The sequence below is a fragment of the Marmota flaviventris genome, chromosome 17 (assembly GCF_047511675.1).
Source record: "Marmota flaviventris isolate mMarFla1 chromosome 17, mMarFla1.hap1, whole genome shotgun sequence".
Lineage (NCBI taxonomy): Eukaryota > Metazoa > Chordata > Mammalia > Rodentia > Sciuridae > Marmota > Marmota flaviventris.
This window is the reverse complement of record NC_092514.1, coordinates 54,150,269-54,172,944: the sequence shown is the minus strand read 5'-3', so window position 1 is coordinate 54,172,944 and position 22,676 is coordinate 54,150,269. Positions and strand designations below refer to the sequence as shown.

The following is a 22,676-nucleotide window of genomic DNA, read 5'->3' as shown; positions in this document are numbered from 1 at the left end:
TCCTGGTAACACAGTAAAACCAGTGTCTTTTTTGTGTGTGTGGTACTGGGGATAGAACTCAGGGGTGCTCTAATACTTGGCTACTCCCCCAGTCCTATTATTATTATTATTATTATTATTATTATTATATTTTATTATTTTGAGACAGGAACTTGCTATACTGCCCAGGCTCGTCTCTAACTTGCATTAAAGCCAACCCCCTTCCTGGCTTCCCACTGCCTTTTCCTGCCTCAACCTCTTGCATCTGTTTTGTTTTTAATAATAAAATAGGACTTTTAATTCAGTACTCAGGGACTGAATCCAGGGCCTCACATGTTAGTACTCTACCACTGAGCTACATCCCCAGTCTATTTTCATTTTGTGACAGGGTCTCACTAAATTGCCTAGGCTGGTCTCGAACTTGTGGTCCTCAGCTTCCCTACTAGCTGGGATTACAGGGTACCCTGATTTAGATAGCCATTTTTTTTCATATATATATATATTTTAGTTGTCAATAGACCTTTATTTATTTATACACGGTGCTGAGAATTGAACCCAGTGCCTCACACATGCCAGGTAAGTGCACTACCACTGAGCCCCAGCCCCAGCCCCTAGATAGCCTTTCTTAAAAAAAAAAAAAAAAAAAAATATATATATATATATATATATATATATATATATATATATTAACTCTGCCACTGTGGCTCAGTGGCAGAGTGCTTGCCTCGCACATGTGAGGCACTGGGTTCAATCCTCAGCACCACATTAAATAAAATAAAGGTATTATGTCCATCTACAACTAAAAAAAATTTTTTTTTTTTTTGTGGACACACCAATGTTTATAGCAGCTTAATTTACAATAGCAAAGTTATAGAACCAACCTAGGTGCCCTTTAGCAGAAGAATGGATAAAGAAAATTTGCTGTGTATATACAACATAATATTACTCAACCATAAAGAAGAATTAAATTATGGCATTTGCCTGTAAATGGATGGAACTAGAGACTACCATGCTAAGCAAAATAAACCAATCCTCAAAATCCAAAGGCAGATGCAAACACACAATGGAAGGGAGAAGGGAAGAATAGAAGTTCATTGGATTAGACAAAGGGAAATGAAGGGAATGAAGGGGGGAAGGGAATAAGAAAGACAGTGGAATGAATCTGACATAACTTTCCTAAGTTCATATATGAATACACAAACCAGTGTAACTCTACATCATGTACAATAAAAAAATTTTTAAAAAAATCAATCACGTGGGGCTGGGGCTACAGCTCAGCGGTAGAGCACTTGCCTCACACAAGAGAGGCACCAGGTTCGATCCTCAGCATCACATAAAAATAAATAAAGATATATGTCCATCTACAACTAAAAAATAAATAAAAAAAAATCATTTGCTGGACACAGTGGCACATACCTGTAATCCTAGCAACTGAGGAGGCTGAGGAAGAATTGCAAGTTTGAGGTTAGCCTGTCTCAAAATAAAAAAAAAAAAGAAAGAAAGAAAAGTTGGGCACCATGGTGTATGTCCATGATCCTAGTGATGCCAGAGGCTGAAGGAAGAGGATCAGAAGTTTGAGGCTAGCCTCAGAAACTTAATGAGACCTGTCTCAAAAAAAAAAAAAAAGAAAGAAAAGAAAAGAAAAGGACTGGGGATGTACCTCCATGATACAATGATACAGTGCCCCAGGTTTCAATCCCCAGTACCAAAAAATAAAAAAATAAAAATATATATGCATGCATGTATATATCTATATCTATTTATATACATACATATAGATAGATAGATATAGATATATAAAATAAAAAATAAATAAAAAGGGCTGGAGACAAATGTAGCTCAGTGGTAGACCACCCTGGTTTCTAGTACCACACACACACACACACACACACACACACACACACACACAAAGAAAACTACTAGTCAATATACTCATCTTTAAAACTATTGCTTTTGTTCCTTCTTTATTAAACCAAAACTCTTGAGACCAATGGATCTCTGAAATAAAAGGGTTTATTAAGCTGTTACAAATGGTGGTCAGATAAAGGACGATCCTAAGACAAGTTTCTGAAAACTACCTGCAGCAAGGCTAAGTAGCAGTTGGAAAAATGTGTGCCTAAGCAGAGCTATGAGATTATTATTATTATTATTATTATTATTAGGCTGGGGATTGAATCCAAGGGTTCAGTAGAGCTAGATTCCCCAGCCTTATTTGTTTATTTAGAGACAAGATCTTGCTAAATTGCTCAGGTTGGCCTGAAACTAGTGATCCTCCTGCCTCAGCCTCCCAGGTAACTAGGATTACAGAAGTGATTTGCCATTGCTCAGCTTAAAAGCACTTTTAAATTTTAAAGAAGGTGAGCATTTGTAACCTGTACACTGGCTATAGATAAGAGGGTAGGATAAGGAGAAGCAGGGAAAATTTTAAGGTAGGAGGCAGTCCATAAGGAGAAGTAATTGTTGCTTCTGAATTCAGTGGGGTTAACAGTCCTGAACATTTTATAAATAAGCAAGGAGTGAGAAGAGGGAAATGGTCCTAGTGATTGTCTCAGATGGGATTTAAGTCAAGGTTTCTACATAAATAACATTTTTGGTTGTTTCACCAGCACCTGTTAATTTATTAACCTTCCTTATCTCTTTCTTCATTCACCTTTCAGCCTTTATAATTAAATTTAGGACATACCAGAATTTTTATGATCTCTTTTCATCTTCTCAAAATAGTCTTATTTAATCCTGTAACTTTAGTTGGGTCTTGATATCTTCTAGTTCTATGGTTTTAAACATTTCTTTCCCAACAGTCTTGACTATTATTATTATATTTTTGGTACTGGGGATTGAACACAGGGGAGCTTAACGAGTAAGCCACATCCTAGCCCTTTATTATTATTGCTCCTCATTTTGAGACAGGGTCTCACCAAGTTGCTGAGGCTGTCCTTGAACTTGAGATCATTTTGCCTCAGCTTCCTGAGCTGGGATTACAGGCATATGCCACTAACCTGGCTTGATTATATTTTGTAGTTAATGATCACACCTAAATTTCTCCTCCTTTTCTTCCTTCAGTATTGGGGATAGATCCCAGGGCCTCACATCTGCTAGCCAAACACTCTACATGACTGAGCTACGTTTCTAGCCCCCCAACTTTTTTTTTTTTTTTTTTTTTTAATTTGGGCTGGTCTTCAATTCCTGAGCTCAAGCAAACCTCATCCTTTGGTCAGCCTCCTGCTGGCTTCTCTTCTTTCTTAACTAGTAGCAGTATTTACCTTCATGGTCTCACTAATTTAGCTGACAACCATTTATTTTCTTGGTGACATGCCATGATGTGATTCATTTCTGCTTGGAACTTTTCCTTTTTGTGTGTGTGCACTGATGGGGTTTTGCTGGGGATTGACTTTAGAGCCTTGAGTGAGTTCTTCTGTTGTGCTACATTCCCAGCTTTTGTTTTTATTTTAGTTTTAGCAGGAACTTTTAATCACAAGTCTGCTTGCTTGACTCCCCCTTCAATTATTATTATTTTGTTTACAAAGTAGTGGGGATCAAAAAGCCCCTCTGGGGCTGGGGCTGGGGCTGGGGCTGAGCCCTAGCACACTTGCCTGGCATATGTGAGGCACTGGGTTCCATTCTCAGCACTGCATATAAATAAACAAAATAAAGGTCTATCAACAATGAAAAAAAAAAAAAAGATACAGGGCCTCATGCATGCTAGTCAAGCACACCACCACTGAGTTACACCCTCAGCCCCACCTTCAATTATTTAGTATTTAGGGTCTACTAAGTTCCATGCACTGTTCTGCTTTGTATTACTGGGGACTGAGCCCATGGAAGCTCTACCACTAAGCTACATCCCAGCCCTGTTTATTTTGAGACAGGGTCTCTGTAAGTTGCCTAGGAATGTCTTGATTTTGTGATCCTCCTGCATCAGCCTCTAGAGTCTTATAGGCATGTGTCAACACATCATGCACAATTTTTTGTGTGTGTTGTTAGGGGTAGAAACCAGGGCCTTGCATCTGCTAGGCAAGTACACTACCACTGAGTTACACTCCAACCCAATACTGTTTTGAAGACACAATAATTAATACACAAAATTCTAATCCTCATGGAGCTTATATCTATTATTTGTTAACGTTACCGCTGTTGACCGGTGACGAGTCCTTGCTTCCCCAATGTTGAAGAATAACACCAGAGAAGCACACCGAGGCAAGGTCAGAGTGGAAAATTAGAAGTTTATTAAAGGACAACAGAAAAGACTTCTCCGGGAGGAAGAAGGGGACCCAAGAGGTGGAATCCATTGAAGGGCGAATGTGTTCCCCTTTTTATAGTTTTTGGTGATGGAATGTAGATGGGAAGGGTCGGGACACAGGTGGGCCAAAGAAGTAATCTGGGCATTTCCAAGTCAAGTTTGCTGTTCATTAACATTTCTTTGGGATGGGCTATCTCCAAATCTGTGGGGGCTGTTTCCTGGGCTTCATTAACATTCCATTCCAAGAGTTGCTCAGCTTTTCCGGAAATTCATTCTCAACATGGCCTCCATTTTAGATTTCACTGGATATTAGATCCTATTTACCTAACTACACTGACTACCTAATTTTAAATCTGGCTTCATTAAGACACTAAAATCAGTACTGTTTCAGTTCCTAAAATACATAAAATTAGCTCAGTAGTTTTTATTAAGGATTCAATGAATGCATATTGAATATTTATATATGGTGAAAGTACTTTGTAATCTGTGAATCACCCCAAATTAAGTCTCCTCTATAAGCACTGCATGGATTTGATTACCTGAGTTATCAGTTGGCCTTGTTCTTAATTGTATAAGGAAAATAAAGTCACCTACTAGCTTGACTATGGATACTCCCAAGGAGACAAGAACTTGAATTGACACCTCTTTGTCCCACAGTTGGTAGGAATACAGTACAAATTCCAGCTCAGTGATTTCCTAAATGTGGTCTGTGGACAGCTGCATTAGGATTATTCAAAATGGCAGGTTACCAGGCCTCCATCCCAAGATTGGGGGGTTACAAATGGGAATCTCAGGAGGACTCAGAATTTGCATGTCTAACAAGCTCCTGAAGTAATGCTGGGGGTACTCTATAATGTTTTAAGTCACCAACATATTCAGTAACACGGCTAGATGGGAATAACTCTGGAAGCTAAGCCTCTTCTAAGAGGTAAGTCTGGCCAGGCGTGGTGGCGCACGCCTGAAATCGCAGCGACTGGAGTGGTTGTGGTGAGGCAGGAGGTTCAGAAGTTCGTGACCAGCCTCAGCAATTTAGCGAGTCCCAAAAAAACTTAGTGAGAACCTGTCTCAAAAGAAGAGAGAGAGAGAGAGAGAGAGGGAGAGGGAGGGAGGGAGGTGTATGATGTCGGGATATAGTTCAGCGGTTATGCGCTCTGGGTTCAAACCCTGGTCCCCCCACCCCCCCACCCCCCCCCAAAAAAAAAGCCAAGTCTAAGTTCCGTGGGGGAAGTTAGGGCTCTTTGTGTTGTTCCATTGATGGCAAAATAATTGCTATTATTCCCAATCTCTCACATCGCTAACATTCAGATTGTTGTGACAAACTGCCTGCAGGATTGTTCCCATGAACAGACCCTTGCCTGGGCCACGAGGCCCTACCGACCTTGCCTACAAGTGCAGCGCGGGGCGGGGGGAAGGAAGCCAGGACATGAGTTTCCGTTGCCAGCAACCAAGATGGCGGCAAGAGCGTCGCCACCACAAAAACCACATGCCCTGTGCCCCGCCTCAACTCCCCCACCCCGTTCTCACCCGACTTTTGCAAGTCATTATGGGAACCATCAGAGGTGCAATTCCGCGCTCCTGGGCGATACCCCTCCTATCCTCTGTCCTGAGCCCTTTTCCTTAGCCACAAAATGTGCGAAAAAGGATCAACCTGTAACACCGCCCGCCTCAAAAGCACGATGCCAGACCCTGGGGCCTTCTCCCCACTCATTGGTGGGCCCACGCCATGGGGCGGGCATAGACACCCATTGGACTGTGGGTCATGTCAGTTTTGGGGATACGGGCCAGGGGAGAAGGAGGTATATTCAGCTATTGGGCTTTCTTTGCTGTCAATCAGAGCAACATCCGGCGGAGGCCGTAGTTTCGGCTCACTGATTGGAGGAAGTGTTTTGGTGCCCCGGCGGGCGGGTTTCCGAGTGCAGTGGAAGGAGGGGGCGGGGAGGGAAGCGGAGGTAGGGAGCGCTAGGCCGGCCGGCGGTGGCGGCGGCGGCGACGGCGACGGCGACGAGGCCGGGACTTGGGCTGAAAGCCTGCTGTGGCAGTAGCGGTGGACGCCAAGCTCAGCAGCGGGTACCGGCACTTTTCTTTTCCTGAGGGGCGGGGCGCGCGCTGCGGGGTTGTGAGGCTTATAGGGTGAGGGGCGGCGGGATGTGGTTGAGGGGCTGGAGACCGGAGCCCGGCGACCAAGCGGGGTTTCAATCCGGGTCGGACCCTGGGCCTGGTAGGGAAGAGCCGCGGGGCCGAGGAGAAAGCTAGCTCCTGGGTGGGATGGACTGGGGAGGGCTGAGGGCAAGAGAAGGCGTGGTGTGAGGCCGGCTTGCGAGTGGGGTGGGGCCACGGGACCGGAGGGCGGGGTGAAGTTTGCCTTTAAGGGTGAGTCAAGGCCAGAAAGGTAGCACTTGTTCGCTTGCTGCCCCAGAAGGCTAGAAGCCGAGGAGCCGAGAGTAGGCATGGCGACTTGGTCCCAGCCGGACTCGGGTATTCGGGGCAGGGTGGGACCAGACTCAAGCCACGGCCTTTTGGCCTTAACTTGGTCTTTAAGGAGAGAACTTTGTCTGGTTTCTCGAACTTAATTAGTTCTTTAGGTTTTGTAACAAGTTGCATGGGAACGGGAGGGTAGCGTAAGCAGGAATTCAGGGTTGCATTTGTGTTTACTCGGACCAAATGAGGGTGTGCGTTTGCGTGGGCGTATGTGTATGTGTAGATCTTGCTTCCAGTTTAGAATGAGGTTGGTGGAGGAGAGGAGAGGGATATGTCTTGGTTTATGTGATTAATGGAAGCTCAAAAGTAGAAGCCAGAAACTGAAAGGCACATTTGCCCTCTCCACAGTTGGCAGTGTGGGTTGAGAACTTGGCCTTATCCTTCTGCTTTGGCTCAGAAGGTCATATGAATGAAGATAAGACCTGCCTATTCAAATTGTAGATAGAACAATCCTATGAATGCCCCCATCGCCCCCCCTCCCCACTTTGTCTCTTTTTTATTTTATTTTTATTATTTATTTTTAGTTGTAGATGGACACAATGCTTTATTTTGTTTATTCAGTTTTATGTGGTGCTGGGAACCCAGGGCCTCACACATTCTAGGCAAGTGCTCTACCACTGAGCTACAACTCCGGCCCTCGCCCTCTCCTTCTCCCTCTCCTTCTCCCTCTCCTTCTCTCCCCCCCCCCCCCTCTTAATGTGAAGATGCTAGGAAATGGAAATCATATTTCAAAGTTGGGAAAACAAAAGGCACTATTCTATTGTGTGTAATGGTGAACTGAACATTGTCCTCGTGTTTTTACACACTCTCACCCATTAATAATCTCTCCCTCCCCTTCAGAACTGGAAGGGAGGATCCTAAGCAGTTTTCTCCTGAGAGATGGGAATCCAGCTTTCTTTTAAGATAGGAAATGGTCTTCTCATGCTAAAAATAGAAGCCGGGTAATGTTGTGCCTGTATGAGGGGGGAAGGGTTGGTAAATCAGACAAAGTTTAAGGTAGTTTGGATGCTCTGGGCATTTTCTGCTTATCCAAAGCAAGCTACTTTTAAATTACAAATTTAATGTGCAGTAAGAGATCTTTTCTCATCAGGACTTTGCTCTTAAAATTATTCTGTCTATAACAGGTTGCTTTGTTTTTTTTCCTGAGAGTTTAAGTGGTTGGGTTTTTTTTTTTTTTTAACCCTGTAAAATTGGCTTTTTAATGTGTTTCCTGTCTTCTGTCATGAACATCATGTGAGAAGTATGGAATCTTATCTTGTTGCTCTTGTGATTCCTATTTCAGGTTTCTCTGGAAACCCCCCTGGTAAGTGTGGAGGAGGCGGGACACTCTGACCCAAGACAAAAGGCCTCTAGCTCCAGCCAAAGAAAATAAACCTTAGGAGGGAGAAGGAAAAAAAAAAAAAATCCATCAGCTGTTCCTGAGAACAGCCTGCAGTGGAATCTACAGAGAGGACAACTAATGTGAGTGAGGAAGTGACTGTATGTGGACTGTGGAGACAGTAAGTCACGTGGGCCCTCAGGGCCTGGACTGGGTTAGGAACAGTTGTACTTTCAGAGGTGAGGTGTCAAGAAGGGAAAAGTGAATGTGGTCTGGAGTGTGGCCTTGGCTCCACAGGGTGTGCTTTCCTCTGGGGCCATCAGGGAGCTCAACCCCTGTGTTCTGCCAGGGTGAGGTACAGGGTTTGGCACTGAGGAGGGTAACCTGCTGGCTGGAGCGGCAGAGCAGTGGCCTTGATTTGTCTTTTGGAAGATTTAAAAACCAAAAAGCATAAACATTCTGGTCCTTCAGCAATGCTTTCTCTGAAGAAATACTTAACGGAAGGACTTCTCCAGTTCACCATTCTTCTGAGTCTGATTGGGGTGCGGGTGGACGTGGATACTTACCTGACCTCACAGCTCCCCCCGCTCCGGGAGATCATCCTGGGGCCCAGTTCTGCCTATACTCAGACCCAGTTCCACAACCTGAGGAATACCTTGGATGGCTATGGTATCCACCCCAAGAGCATAGACCTGGACAATTACTTCACTGCCCGGCGGCTCCTCAGTCAGGTGAGGGCCCTGGACAGGTTCCAGGTGCCAACCACTGAGGTAAATGCCTGGCTGGTTCACCGGGACCCGGAGGGGTCTGTCTCTGGCAGCCAGCCCAGCTCAGGCCTCGCCCTCGAGAGTTCCAGTGGCCTCCAAGATGTGACAGGCCCAGACAACGGGGTGCGAGAAAGCGAAACGGAGCAGGGATTCAGTGAAGATTTGGAGGATTTGGGGGCTGTAGCCCCTCCAGTCAGTGGAGACTTAACCAAAGAGGTTAGTGGCCCTGTGGTGGGTGGGTGGGACCTGGGGGTTTGGGAGGAGTGGGCTGGTCCTGAAGGACTGTGGTCACAGCATTAAGACCTATAAAGAACCAGACAGGTTCTAGGGGGTCTCAGGCACTGTACTTGGCTAGAAATGGGATGAATTGTCTGACTTTAGGATTAGGGGCTGGGAGCATTTCCCTGTGTGGAACCATTGACCCACCTCTAAATGTACTGTCAGGTCAGTGGGAGGTTCCTAGAACATGCCAGTGTGTTTACTGCTTGGATTTCAACATGACTACTGAAAGTATGAGGTGGGGGAGGGTCATGTTGTGATGGGCTGTAATGAAGTGTGTATCTGTTGCTAAGACACATATTGTGGCCTCTTGCCTTGTACCTCCCCCAACATCAAAACACATGTACCCTAAAGTTTTCCTTTGTGGTCAGGCCTCTTGTTGTACAGTCCTGATAACTCAGCTCTCCTGGGCCTGAGCCAACGGGTAGACTTGGTAGTTATTCTTGGCCAGGAAAGGCCAAGGCTCCAATTCTTTGCTAAAAACCCATTGCAGGGAGTAGAGCAGAAAAGGCTGGAACCTAGAAGAGAAACTATTCTGCCCAAGTCAACTGCCTCCAGCTGTTAGAGGCGATCTTTAGCTCCTGTCACATGTCTAACACACTGTTTTGAACAGAAAGGGATGCATTTCTGGGCCTTTAATGATGCAGGTGGCTACTGTTGCCACTGCCTCACCTAAATGATAAAAATGAATTGACTTGCCCCTCGACCTTAAGGAGCTTGAGAAAAGGCCCACTGCATTTTCCATTAGGCTCTTTTTTTTTTTTTTCCTGGGGTGGGACATGGAAGGATGTGAAAAGGTGTACAGGTGCTGCAGAGCTTGACTCTCTCTGCTTACCAGGTCAGGCCATGTTTTGCCTCCCTCGCATTGGAGCCTGTTCCTGACCTCAGTTCTCTGTTAGTGACTGGCAAAAAATGTGACTTGTTTTAGGCCTATGATCTTCATCTGGGGGTGATTTTTGCCTCTCCTCCTGCCCTTAGGGTCAGGTGACAATATCTGGAGACAGTTTCAGTCCTTACAGCTTGGGATGGGTGCTACTGGCATCTAGTGGGTAGAGGTCAAGGATGTTGCCGAACATCCTGAACAGTACAGAACAGCCCCTAAACCACAGTTTTATCTACCTCGCAACTATTATTGGTGCTGACTGGGAAGCTTTTGCCTTCTGCTCATCTGGCTTTTATTGGATCTTCTGTGAGACAGGCAAGGATTATCCATCTGATCATAGGAGCTAGGAGCATTTCTTGTCTTTCTGGACCTCTTGATTTTAGATCCTCGCGGTGACGGTTGGAACCTTATCTCTTTTCTGCTTCCCCTGTCCTTCAAGTGGACTCTAGTCTTGGCCCAGTGTTCTGAGGAAGCATGTTCCCAGCTTCTGATCTGTGGAATGGGCTGCTTTTGGGAATCGTACAGGAGTAGTTCCATTCTGGTTGTGGGGAGCTCTTCTGGAATGAGATGTGGGATATCTGGGATGTCATTGGGCTGTTCAGTACTGGAGGGAATGGGATGGAACTTTGATTTCCCCCTTTCTTGTTTTCTTGGCCCTCAGTAAAGGTCATGCTTTCCCTGACCCTAGGCCTTCACCCTTCCTTTTGGGAGGAGGAGTGGGTCAGCCTTAGGAGCCCAATCTGGGAGGGGGGAAGGGAGGATTATGATGTGTCTAGAACAATATTTCCTCAGCAACTCAGGGATAAAAATACCCAGGTCCTGAGCATGTGACAGGCACTGCTGGAGCCGGTATTATCCCTGGGGTGGTAGCGCTCCCCTGCTGCCAGGCCTATTCGATGGACAGCTATAGCCTAGGCCCTTGTCAGGGATAGGATTCCCCTTAAGGTTGGCACTCTGCCCAGAGCAGGGGGTGGCCTGTTTACCGCTCTTTCCAGGCTAGGAGCAGGCTGTGACCAGGGAGAACACAGTGTCTCTCCGATATGACCTTAGGCTCCAGGGGAGCAGCAGCAGTGAGGAGGAAGCTAAATTTCTCCCTGAGAAACCAATCCGTGGAGTCTAAAGTGTGATCCTGATTTAGCCAGGGGCCTTCCCCCCTCCTTGTTTGGAGAGACAAGGTCAGGGAACAGGCAGAAAATGCAGTTTTAAAAAGTTAGGATGAAAGGGGGAGTGGAAGGCATATTTGTGGCTGGGGCATTGCCCAGCACCTGTCTCCCTAAGTGCTGTGTTTTCAGGGTTGTGTCTCCCCTCCTCCTGCTTAGGGCTAGGCCCAGCCAGCCCTGTGACATCGTTGCACGTGTGTGAAAATGGCTTTCCCTTTCCTCCAGTCTGGCCTGTTTTAGGGTGACAAAGCTGCTGGCCTTTTTTTTTTTTTTTTTTTAATTGGCTTGGGTGCCCTGGGTTCCTGCCCAGCTTAGTTTGTGATCCCTGGCCTTAAGGGCCGGCCCCAGCCTTCCTAAGAAAGTGAAAAACTCTTGACTTCCCAGCAAAGAATTTAGATTCCCAGCGAAGCTGCAGGAGGAGTGTCTGTCCAGTCCACAGTGGGCTGGAGGAGCAAAATGCGACAGGAGGGAGGAGAGTGGCACCCCTTCCCCCAGGGCACTCTCACTGCGCCACCCCAGCTGACTGACTGGGTTGGGTGGGGCTGCCCGCCCCTGGGTGCATCTCCTCAAGGAGACGGAGGCGGCCCAGGGATGGGCTGGTTCCTTGCGGCAGCTTCTCCAGCTGCCCTGGTGCAGAGATTGGCTCCCGTCTGCAGCTAGGTAACAGGCGGTGGGAGGGGATTGGCTCCTTCTGCATCTCCAGCGGAGACTTGGGGGAGGAGATTGGCTCCTGGCGCAGCCTAGGTAACGACAGTGGGAGGGGATTGGCTCTTTCCGCAGCCCAGCTGCTGACCTGGGGGAGGGGATTGGCTCTCTGCAGCCTCAGCAGTGACCTGCGGGGTGGGAGGGGGAGGGGATTGGTTCCTTGCTGCAGCCTAGGTAACAAGTTTGGGGGGCGTGGGAGGGGGAGAGAGGGAGGAGCGGGAGGTTAGGCCCAGGAGGGAGCTCGCTTTCCTCTGCAGCGTGAGCACGGAGCATGGGGTGGGAGTCCCGACTCACTGCAGCCTCTGCGGTGAGCTCAGGGTGGGGGCTGCCGGGCGCCTGAGTGGAACTGGGGTTGTGAGGTGGGAGGGGGCTGCTCCAGGATGGAGGAAGGGGGCTGGGCTGGGCCGCCCAGGCAGCAGCACGGGCGGGGCACCCTACTCAGGCCCCTCGGAGCTAGCAAGGGGCCACCCTTCCAGCCTGGTGTGCTCCCTGCAAGCCAAGAGCTCCTTGCAGCCCCCTGTCCGGCTTCCCGGCACCGGCTGCCCTGGGGCTCCTCTCGCAGACCATGACCCGCCTGGACCGCAGCTCTCACGGTGGTGGGGGCCATGCCAAAGGCAGCCAGCCCCTTAACTCTTTGCTGGCTGGTCACCAGGTGGCCCAGCCCCCCTCTGCTCCTGGGTCCAGGGCTTCTGTTCAGGTTGGTGTATGGTGGGAGACTGAAGGGGAGAGGTCCACGTGGGAGGTCTTAGGATCGGGAGGATTGTGGTGGGAAAGGGTACTGTGCCCTGCTTAGGGCTAGGGAGGTGTCTACTCTAAGGATATTGTTCTCTGGAAAGTGTGCTTTTTAATCCTGAATGGAAGGCAGCACTTGAGGGTTTCTTCCCTTGTGGGGAAGACTTTTGCCAGAGGGAGCAGCATGTATAGGAAGCGCAAATAGCTCTACTTATCAGGGTTCTGTTGGTAGCAGTGCGGGTGGCAGTTGATGCAAGAACTCTTCAGGAGCCACAGGGCAGAGGGGAAGGAAGGCATTTTGATGCCCAAGGTGGCGATGGGAACTGAGCAGTGATGGGAATTATGTCCTTGAATGGGTTGACTGATGGGGAGCCAGTGAGACCTAGGGTGTGGTATGAAAGGGAATCAGTGAGAGCACTGGTGTGAGGGGACACCGCGCTGGCCTAGGCCAGGGTGGAGTGCCCAGTAGGAATCATCTGACTGCTTGGGGCTCCCCTGGGATGGAGGCAGCTTGCTTGGATCAGCTGAGATGGGGATTCTGGCAGGGATGGATCCTGAGGTGAGCCTGGGCTTTTAAGAGTTGTGGGTGTTCAAGCTTTACTCCTGCTGTCAGCCAGGGAAGGGGGAAAGACTGGAGGAAGGGCTGGAGACAGCTTGTCGTTGTCATTGGTTGCATCAGGTGGTTGGAAATGCAGGGATTTTCCTCTCTAAGCCACCCCACCCCTTTATGCAAATGCAGTGGCACCACAGGCTGATGCAAGCCTGGCCCCTGCTAAGCAATTCTGCACAAGTATGCCCTTGCTTGCCATGGCCAGCCTTCTACAAGCCATGTTTTCAGGGTTCCCATTCTCAAAAGGAGAGGTGTTTCCTGATTCCTCCTCCTTTTTAAAGTAGGGGTGAGGTAGCCTTGCCCTTCAGCCTGGGTGTGTCTCTGATCCACATCTTTAAGCCTGCAGACCTGTGTGGTGAACTAGCGGCTTTTGCTTTGACTCTTTTTTGGGGTGGGTGGGTGCCGTAGTGCCTGGAGTAGATGAATGAAGTCTTGTTGGTGCAGAGGAACCAGGGGGCAAAGACAGCAGGCATAGGGCTAGGAGGGCCCTCACCCAGGACTAACTAGAGCGATGCTAGGAGGGACCTCTGAGGGACAGGACAGGGAGGGGCCCTTGGAATGTGAGAGCTAAAGTCATGGTGGTCTGTCTTTCAGGACATAGATCTGATTGACATCCTTTGGCGGCAGGATATTGATCTGGGGGCTGGGCGTGAGGTTTTTGACTACAGTCATCGCCAGAAGGAGCAGGATGTGGATAAGGAGCTGCGAGATGGAGGCGAGCAGGCGGACACCTGGGCAGGCGAGGGTGCGGAAGCTCTGGCCCAAGACCTGCTAGTGGACGGAGAGACGGGGGAGAGCTTCCCTGCACAGGTACCACTGCCTCGGCTCACTGGCCTCACTTCTCCCTACATCCCCAAGATTCACCAGGCTGAAGTTCTTCCAGAAACTTCCCCTTAAAGAAGGCAGGTTGTGCCTTGGGGTGGACATGAATGTCTATTTTGGGTTGTGGTCTATAAGTCAGTGGCTGGGCTGCAGAAGGGGGCGGAGATGGCAGCAGAGCCAGAGTACCAGGCTGTGGCAGCAGTGCAAAGGAGCCAAAGCATCGTGAACCTTTCTGCTTGTACCAGGACTTTTCCACCCTACTATTGTCCCTAGGAGTTTGGGACTTGGGGCGTGCCATTAACTGGAAATGGGAAGGAGACTACAGGCCTGCAGCTGTGCTGGGGAAGAGGTGTCAGGCTCAGGCAGCCAGGGCCCAGGTCAGCCAGACTTACAGTTGCTGTTGCCACAGGTGCCTGGTGGGGAGGACCAGACGGCCCTGTCCCTGGAAGAGTGCCTTAGGCTGCTGGAGGCCACCTGCCCCTTTGGGGAGAATGCTGAGGTGAGCAGGACCAGGGAAAGCCCACCGAGTAAGCAGGGCAGGCTGCATATGGCATGTTGCTCCATGGCTGGCTGCAGTGCCAGCTCTCAGTTCTGGCCTTGTCCTGGCTGCTGTGGGTGAATTCAGAGGAAGGAAGAAAACAGGAAGCCAGGTTGTAGTGGCTGGGAGGAAAGCAGAAGGTGGTCTTTCCTTCTCCAGTTGAAGCCTCTGTGTTCTGCCCTAGTTCCCAGCAAACGTCGCCAGCATAACAGAAGCAGTGCCTAGTGAGAGCGAGCCCCCCGCTCTTCAAAACAGCCTCTTGTCTCCTCTCCTGACGGGGACAGAGTCACCATTTGATTTGGAACAGCAGTGGCAAGATCTCATGTCCATCATGGAAATGCAGGTAGGGCTGTCCGAACAGCACAGACCTACAGGGTTTTGTGTAGGGTGTCCTAGTACGCAGTCACCTGCATCTCTCGGGAGAGAGGAACAGTTTTTCTGGCTGATACTTAAGAGAGTGGGGACACTGAGAGGAAACCTGTCTAGGTATGTCCTTGGGACTGTGAGGGCTAAAGTCAAGGTGGGTTTTAGGTTAAAACCCAGGACTGGGCCTTCCAAAGCAGATCCTGCCTCCTAGGTGTACCTTCTTTCTTTTTCTTCAGGCAGATAGTCCCTTGACTCTGTGCTTCTATAGTTCAGCATTAAAGATGACTGATGTTTGAAATGGAGCCTATTATAAACATTTATGAATATGTCAAAATTAACCCCAACTATCACATATAACTATAATGCATTGATAAGAAAAAATTTAAAAAGTAATAGCTGACGTTCACATAGTGCTTTACATCCATTATCATCTCACTTGCTCTTAAAATCATCCAGTCAGCCTTTTTTTATTTTAAATGTGAGGAAATTAAAGCTCAGAGAGGTTAGGTGATAAGCCCGTGGTCATACAGCACCATGGTGTGGCTAGGCTTTCTGATTCCTGTCTGGGTGTTCTTTTCAATGTGCTAGTGTTATTCTTTGTCTCCAAGGTGGGGGGGGTCTGGTTACACATGACCGGGAACAGGTCAGTCCTGCACTGGGGTGGAGTCCACACAGAGGAACCCACTCCTGCCAGGCCTAGTGGTCCAAGTATGACCAGGAGCGGATACTGGGCTTTGTTTTCCAGCCTCTTGCCTTGCGCCTAGGTAGCTGTGCTTCTGGTGGGTCCTGCAGGGTGTGGACCTCAGGGAGGAGTCTGCTCCTAGTGAACAGTATGTTCTTCTCCCTCCCAGGCCATGGAAGTGAACACATCAGCAAGTGAAATCCTGTACAATGCCCCTCCTGGGGACCCACTGAGCACCAACTACAGCCTTGCCCCCAACACTCCCATCAATCAGAATGTCAGCCTGCATCAGGCGTCCCTGGGGGGCTGCAGCCAGGACTTCTCCCTCTTCAGCCCTGAGGTGGAGAACCTGCCTGTAGCCAACAGCTCCACACTGCTCCCGCTGGTCCCCAGCAACTCCACCAGCCTCAACTCCACTTTCAGCTCCACCAACCTGGCAGGGCTCTTCTTTCCACCCCAGCTCAATGGCACAGCCAATGACACAGCAGGCCCAGAACTGCCTGACCCACTGGGGGGTCTGTTAGACGAAGCCATGCTGGATGAGATCAGCCTGATGGACTTAGCCATCGAGGAGGGCTTCAATCCTGTGCAGGCCTCCCAGCTCGAAGAGGAGTTTGATTCTGACTCAGGCCTTTCCTTGGATTCCAGCCACAGCCCTTCCTCCCTGAGCAGCTCTGAAGGCAGCTCTTCCTCCTCCTCTTCCTCCTCTTCCTCTTCTTCTGCCTCTTCCTCTGCCTCTTCCTCCTTTTCTGAGGAAGGTGCTGTTGGCTACAGCTCTGACTCTGAGACCTTGGATCTGGAAGAGGCTGAGGGCGCGGTGGGCTACCAGCCTGAGTATTCCAAGTTCTGCCGCATGAGCTACCAGGATCCGTCCCAGCTGTCCTGCCTGCCCTACTTGGAGCATGTGGGCCATAACCACACGTACAACATGGCCCCCAGTGCCCTTGACTCTGCTGACCTGCCACCACCCAGCACCCTAAAGAAAGGCAGCAAGGAGAAGCAGGCCGATTTCCTGGACAAACAGATGAGCCGGGACGAGCACAGAGCCCGTGCCATGAAGATTCCTTTTACCAACGACAAGATCATCAACCTTCCTGTGGAGGAGTTCAATGAGCTACTGTCCAAGTACCAGCTGAGTGAGGCCCAGCTGAGCCTCATCAGGGACATCCGGCGTCGGGGCAAGAACAAGATGGCAGCGCAGAACTGCCGCAAGCGCAAGCTGGATACCATCCTGAACCTGGAACGGGACGTGGAGGACCTGCAGCGTGATAAGGCCCGACTGCTGCGGGAGAAGGTGGAGTTCCTCCGGTCGCTGCGGCAGATGAAGCAGAAGGTTCAGAGCTTGTACCAGGAAGTGTTTGGGCGGCTGCGGGATGAGAATGGGCGGCCCTACTCGCCCAGTCAGTATGCGCTACAGTATGCCGGGGATGGCAGTGTTCTTCTCATTCCCCGCACAATGGCTGACCAGCAGGCCCGGCGACAGGAGAGGAAGCCAAAGGACCGGAGAAAGTGAGCCTGGGGAGGCAGGGGGTGATGCTCACCAAGACTGAAACTTGAGAAGGGCTGGGCCTGGACCTGGACCTAGACCTACTGCGGGGACTTCAATGCCTTCTTATCCAATATATCTTCTCAGATGGGATGACTGCGGGTCAGTGTACAGGAAGAGGCGGGCGCAGGCGCTGTCTGGCTCCACTTTCCCCCAGTGGGGTGGGTGGAAGTGGCCAAACCACCTGGGTGGTCGAGGTCCACCCTTACCCCTTTGTGGTGAGGAATGTGTGGTGCCAGCGTTGCTGGAGGTAAGAGGAGCAGCTAGTGTGGAGGCCAACAAAGGGAAGGGACTAGTGACAGGAAAGGAAAGGAGTAGAAAGTTTTATTCCTAGAATGGAAGGAAGGAAACCCAAAAAATCAAAGCGGTCAGAAAAATCACAGGGAAAGTTAAGGTGGGCTTTGGCCAGGATTCCAGGCAACAGGTTTGAGCAACTCTGGTGGGCCTAGGTTACTGGTGTGATAAACCCTATTTCACCCCAGAGGGGTATACACAGACACAGGGTGGGATGGGGGAGGGGCTCTGTTAAACTCTTTCTGTTCCTTGCACTTTGGTATCCCTGAAGGGGGGGCTCTTGGATTTCATCTGTAATGTTTTGGTCAAATGGGAGCCTTGGGGAACCAACACTGGCTTGTTGGTTTAGGGCCAGAGGGCAGAGGGAACAGAAGAGGGTCATGTGTTGCAGTAGCCCCAACACCAAGCATGTCACTCACTGCCCTGCCACTGCCATCTCCCTCTGTGCTCCAGTTGCCCTGAGCTGAGGCTCCTAGTGTCTCCATCAGAGCCTGCATGGAAACGCCGTACTCTACCCACTGCTGCCCTGCTGCCGCCTTTGTGTTCCTGCCCCTCACTGGCTCCCTGCAGCTCTTTGGGAGTGGGGCACTCTGCTGGCTGGCAGTGCTTGGGACTGGGCCTACAGCTTCCTCTCTTGGGAGCTGCTCTGGAGGCAGGGGGATGATGTGGAGGGAGAAGCCAGCACTTCAGGCAGTGTTCAGCACAACTGGGGAGTGATTCTTCCCTCAGGCCTTGGCCTATCAACAACTGGTCTTGTCACTGGGGAGAAACAAAACCCCTACAAAACCCAGCAACAAGAAACTAGTCCTCATAGAATTTCTTGCGCTTTGTTTTTTAGGGCTTGTGCCCTGTTCCACTTATAGGGTCTAGGATGCTTGTGTTAAGTAAGGAGGAGATGACCCACTATTCAAAGCTGCTAAATGTTCTCTTTGCCATAAAAACTCCGTGTAACTGTGTGAACACTTGGGATTTTTTTTCTCCTCTGTCCCCAGGTCTTGTCTGCTTTCTTTTTTGGGTTTCTTTCTAGGAGAATGAGAAGTGCATGTAATGGGGGGCCGAGAGCACCTTCCCCCAGGCTCTCGGCCACAGGCAGCTTCTCCACAGCTCCAGCTTAGCCTGGGCTCCTGGAACACTGCCTGGGGGAGGCAGCAAGGGGAGCACCAAGTGGCCAGATGGTTCCAGGACCACAATGTCTATTTGTAACTGTTTGCCACTGCTGCCCCCACCCCTGCTTGGCTCTGGAGTTCTGTCTGCCCCAGATTAGCAGGAGTGAGTTATGGGGGAAAGCACTGATTCCTCTCCCCCCGTGGGGAGGGGGGAGTTTCTAACTGAGCAGTAGGGATAGAAGGCGAGAGCCTGGGAGTGCTTTTTATAAATTATTTTCCTTGTAGATTTTATTTTTAATTTATCTCTGTGACCTGCCAGGGAGAGGAGAGAAAAAGAGATGCTGTGAGCACATGACAAAATAAAATAAAATAAAATGGATGATTCATTCTCAAGTGCAGTTTCTCCCCACTTGGAATTCAAACAGAGTAAAGGAAATGGGGGGAGGATTGGTCATTATGTGGCTAAGGCAGAACTCCAGTGGGAAAGTGGGTGGAGAGCTGTGGAGGCTTGATAATCAGATATTTTAAAAGGACAAAAGGAAGTGTCACCTGGCCTAGTTCTCTACCTGTCCACAAGTTAGTGACTGCTCTCCCTACCCCGCCCCCTGTACTGGGGATTGAACCCAGGGGTGCTTTACCACTGAATTACATCCCAAGCCCTTTTTATCCATGGTCTTGCTAAGTTGCACAGGCTGGCCTTGAACTTCTGATCCTCTTCCCTCAAGTCTATATAGTTGCTGGGATTATAGACATGTGCCAGGCTACAATAAGGTGACTAGAATCTGTTATCCCTCCAAAACACCTACTCTAGTCAGGCATGGTGGCACACACCTATAATGCAGCAATTCAGGCTGAGGCAGGAGGATCGCAGGTGTGAGAACAGCCTGAACAACTTTGCAAGACCCCATCTCAGAAAAAAAAAGGTAAAGCCTATGATCTTGAACTCCCTTATATGATGTATAACCTGGCTCAGCTCACTCCTTTAATAATGCTACTAGAACAGAATTCTAAAACTTAAAAAGGGGCAAGGCAACTAAAAACAAAATTTGAAATAAAACCTCAATTCATGATGATAGTTTAAAAAAATACAAATCATAACCTAGAAGGGTAACAGTGCAGTTGTTTTGTATCCTTTTTACCTTTGCCCCTTTGTCTTGTCCTTACTTGAGTGTATTTTTGTTGTAACAGATGGACAGTTTTGTCCAGGATAATGCTCACCTCTTTTTGCTGCTGGCAGTGGGTATTAGAACCTCCAGACTTTCTCTGGTAGAAGACAGGACTTAGGTTAGGGCTGAGGAAGGGCTGCTAGGGCTAATCCATTCATTCAAGTCAGAAGTAAGAGATCCTGGTGTGAGGCAGGGAGATAAGCTGTTCTTGGGCTGACTTCAGTCAGCAAAATGATTTTTCCATGTCTTACTCTTGTTAGGAAATGGATGTGGACCCACTGTTTCAAACTACTCCTTCCTAGATCTCACCATTGAAGCTATGAAAACAATTACAGAACTGACGGGGCAAAGTAGTGACCTAGAGTTATGCCTCCATGGCAGACTCACCCATTCTTCCTGGGAAAAACTGAACAGTAATAGTCAGACACCTTGGTTACATTGAAGCCCTGCTTTCCTCAGGCTGATCTTGTCCATGATTTTATTACCCTCAGCTAAACCAGACCTTGCTTGCTGTGTTCAGGCTTGTGGTAAACTGCTGAAATAAGTGCCCTACCAAAAAAAAAAAAAGTCCCTACCACCTTCAAGACTCCTATCTTATCCTATGGGCTTTGACCAAGGACAACCTTAGACTGAATAAGAATTTAGGCACTACCTAGTGAACAGATGAAGAGCAAGAATTCTATTCCCATTATTGATGCTACCGATACACAAATACAAGTACTATCTGCCTTTCCAGAACCCATTTTCCCAGTCAGGTAGAAACAATGTGGCAGAACCCATGTACATGATTAAATCATCAGGAGTGGATGAGCCTTGTTTTCCTATCACTAATCCATCTGGTAAGTGAATTGAAAACTATGATTTGTCATTTTGCCAGTGTACCAAAAAATCACTACCTTTTCTTCTTACTCAGAAGTCAATCATCCTTGCCTCTGATTCCAACTTTGTAGTGGAGGACAGAACATTGTAAAGAGGATTATTTTCAAAGTCAGCTGGATAGAAGCCCTCATTTTCCTTGCTGAGTACATAAAAATACCAACACAGGTCTTAAAGCTGCTTCTTTTTCAACCTAACTTAAATTGCAAAATTGAGACAGGCTGCACATCACTCTTTACTCAATCCCTCTTTATTATTTCAACTAAGAAAGGAGTTAAACATTCTGACTTTTGTTTTAAACACAAGTTTGATTGAACAGTTGATTAAATCTCCCAATCCTCATTAGGGGCTGAAGCAGTAACTGAAAAAAAAAGGGGCTAATGTCCCAGAGCCAGGCCTCCTGAGTTGTTCAGCTTGACCTTAGGCTATGTAAACAGCAAACAGGGCAGGTTTGGTCAAAGTCATCTAAGATTTAAAAATGTATCTGGGGGCCGAGCATGTTGGTACACACCTGTAATCCCAGAGACTTGGGAGGCTGAGGCTGCAGGATTGTACATTTGAGGGCAGCCTCAGCAATTTAGTGAGAGCCTCGGCAACTTGGACCTTGTCTCAAAAATTAAGGAGGACTGGGAATGCAGCTCAATGGTCAAGTGCCTCTGGGATCAATCTCTGGCGCAAAAAAAAAAAAAAAAAAACTGCCTTAATTACCACTCTGCTTGCCCCCACAGTGTAGGGCCTACAGTGCTTTTCATCCCAGCAAGATAGTTATCAGATTTTACTTGCTTTTAACAGTTACCAGTTTATTCAGTGGGAAGCTTACAAGACCACAATTAAGTTATCCATGAAAGAGATGATAAACAGGAACTTTTGGAGAAAACTTCCCTGTTGCACAGAGCCAATCCAAGGTAATCCAGAGAGACTGGTAGCTGTCAATCTTGACATCTTAATTGCCAAATCTCTTTAATCCCACACCAAAACACTAGAATGCCTCTGTTTGATTATAGCTTCCTATGCCAAAAGCCAAGACTCTTGTACCAGGTTGAATACTGGCTCAATAGTGATACTTGTACAGCCATGCATCACATAGATGACAGCCTTGCATATCTAACAGTCTATACCACATAGACTACATCTAGGTTGGGTAAGGATGCTCTATGATGTCCACACAACTAAGAAATCACCTAATGATATATTTTTCAGCGCACAGCCCATTATTAAGTGAGGAAAACCCTGAGCCTAACCTTTGTTTAGTCCCATCAGTTGTAAGTTTCAAGTGAGAGTATCCTCATGAGAAGATCCTATTTGCATATAAGATTAATCCTACTCCCTAGTTCAGGATCTGGAACTACCACTGAAAGAGCTAGATGTGGATTTCAGAGTTCCAGTTTTGAAATATTCTGGAGTAGCAAATTCATCTTATTTCCCATTTTACTATAAGAGAAATAACTGCTTTATAATACAGATTCCCAATGCCATAGACCATAAAGACATACAGAGCACAAAATTTAAAAATCAAAGGAAGCTGAATATGGCCACCACAAAATTAAGTTCTGGAATATATTTTCTAAAAATAAAAATTCAGCTACTTCTAAAATTGGTGATCAAAACTTTCAAACAAACTGGGTGTGGTAATGCATGCCTGTAACTCAAGCAATTTGGGAGGCTGAGGTAAGTTCAAGACCTGTCTGGGTTAGCTAGACCCTGCCTCAAAGGGTTAGGGATGTGGGTCAATGGTAGTACACCCCTGAGTTCAGTCCCCTATGTCACAAAAGCAAACAAAACCTTTCAAACGACATTAATGAAGAAACTGAAACCATCACTTCTCAGTCCTGTCAGTTTTAAAAGGGTGTTTCTGTGGTTGTATTGTCCACTTAAAATACTAAATAGAAGCTCAACTGAAGAAACTACAGGAGCAAGATTTTTACTAGTAAGCTTTTCTAGTAGCAACCAAGGTAATAATATACCTCCTCCTCAGCTCCTGGACAAGAGTGGTCTATGATGGTGCAATATCATGAAAGCCAGCCAACGCACATTTCTACACTGCCCCAAGAAATGTTTTCTGGAGAACATTCCCTAGAGCAGACAAGATCTCTTGTAGCTGAGCAAGGTGATGCACCACCTGTGATCCCAGC

The 22,676-nt window shown here is 48.2% G+C and overlaps 1 protein-coding gene across 6 annotated transcripts; it reads left to right on the top strand.

Annotated features, from left to right (window-relative positions):
• The first annotated feature begins 6,146 nt into the window (after positions 1-6,146).
• On the top strand, positions 6,147-18,895 carry Nfe2l1 (NFE2 like bZIP transcription factor 1). Of its 6 annotated transcripts, none has more exons than XM_027924595.2 (6): positions 6,147-6,283; positions 7,977-8,995; positions 13,743-13,958; positions 14,380-14,469; positions 14,693-14,851; positions 15,726-18,895. In XM_027924595.2, exons 2-6 carry the CDS (start codon positions 8,486-8,488, stop codon positions 17,067-17,069), a joined length of 2,319 nt encoding a protein of 772 aa, XP_027780396.1. In that variant the 5' UTR covers positions 6,147-6,283; positions 7,977-8,485; the 3' UTR covers positions 17,070-18,895. The 6 variants fall into 6 exon arrangements, with proteins under 6 accessions (XP_027780396.1, XP_071459665.1, XP_027780397.1 ...); XM_071603564.1 differs by lacking the exon at positions 6,147-6,283 and adding an exon at positions 6,598-6,691 and having other exon boundaries at positions 13,776-13,958; XM_027924596.2 differs by lacking the exon at positions 6,147-6,283 and adding an exon at positions 6,598-6,691.
• The last annotated feature ends 3,781 nt before the right edge of the window (positions 18,896-22,676 follow it).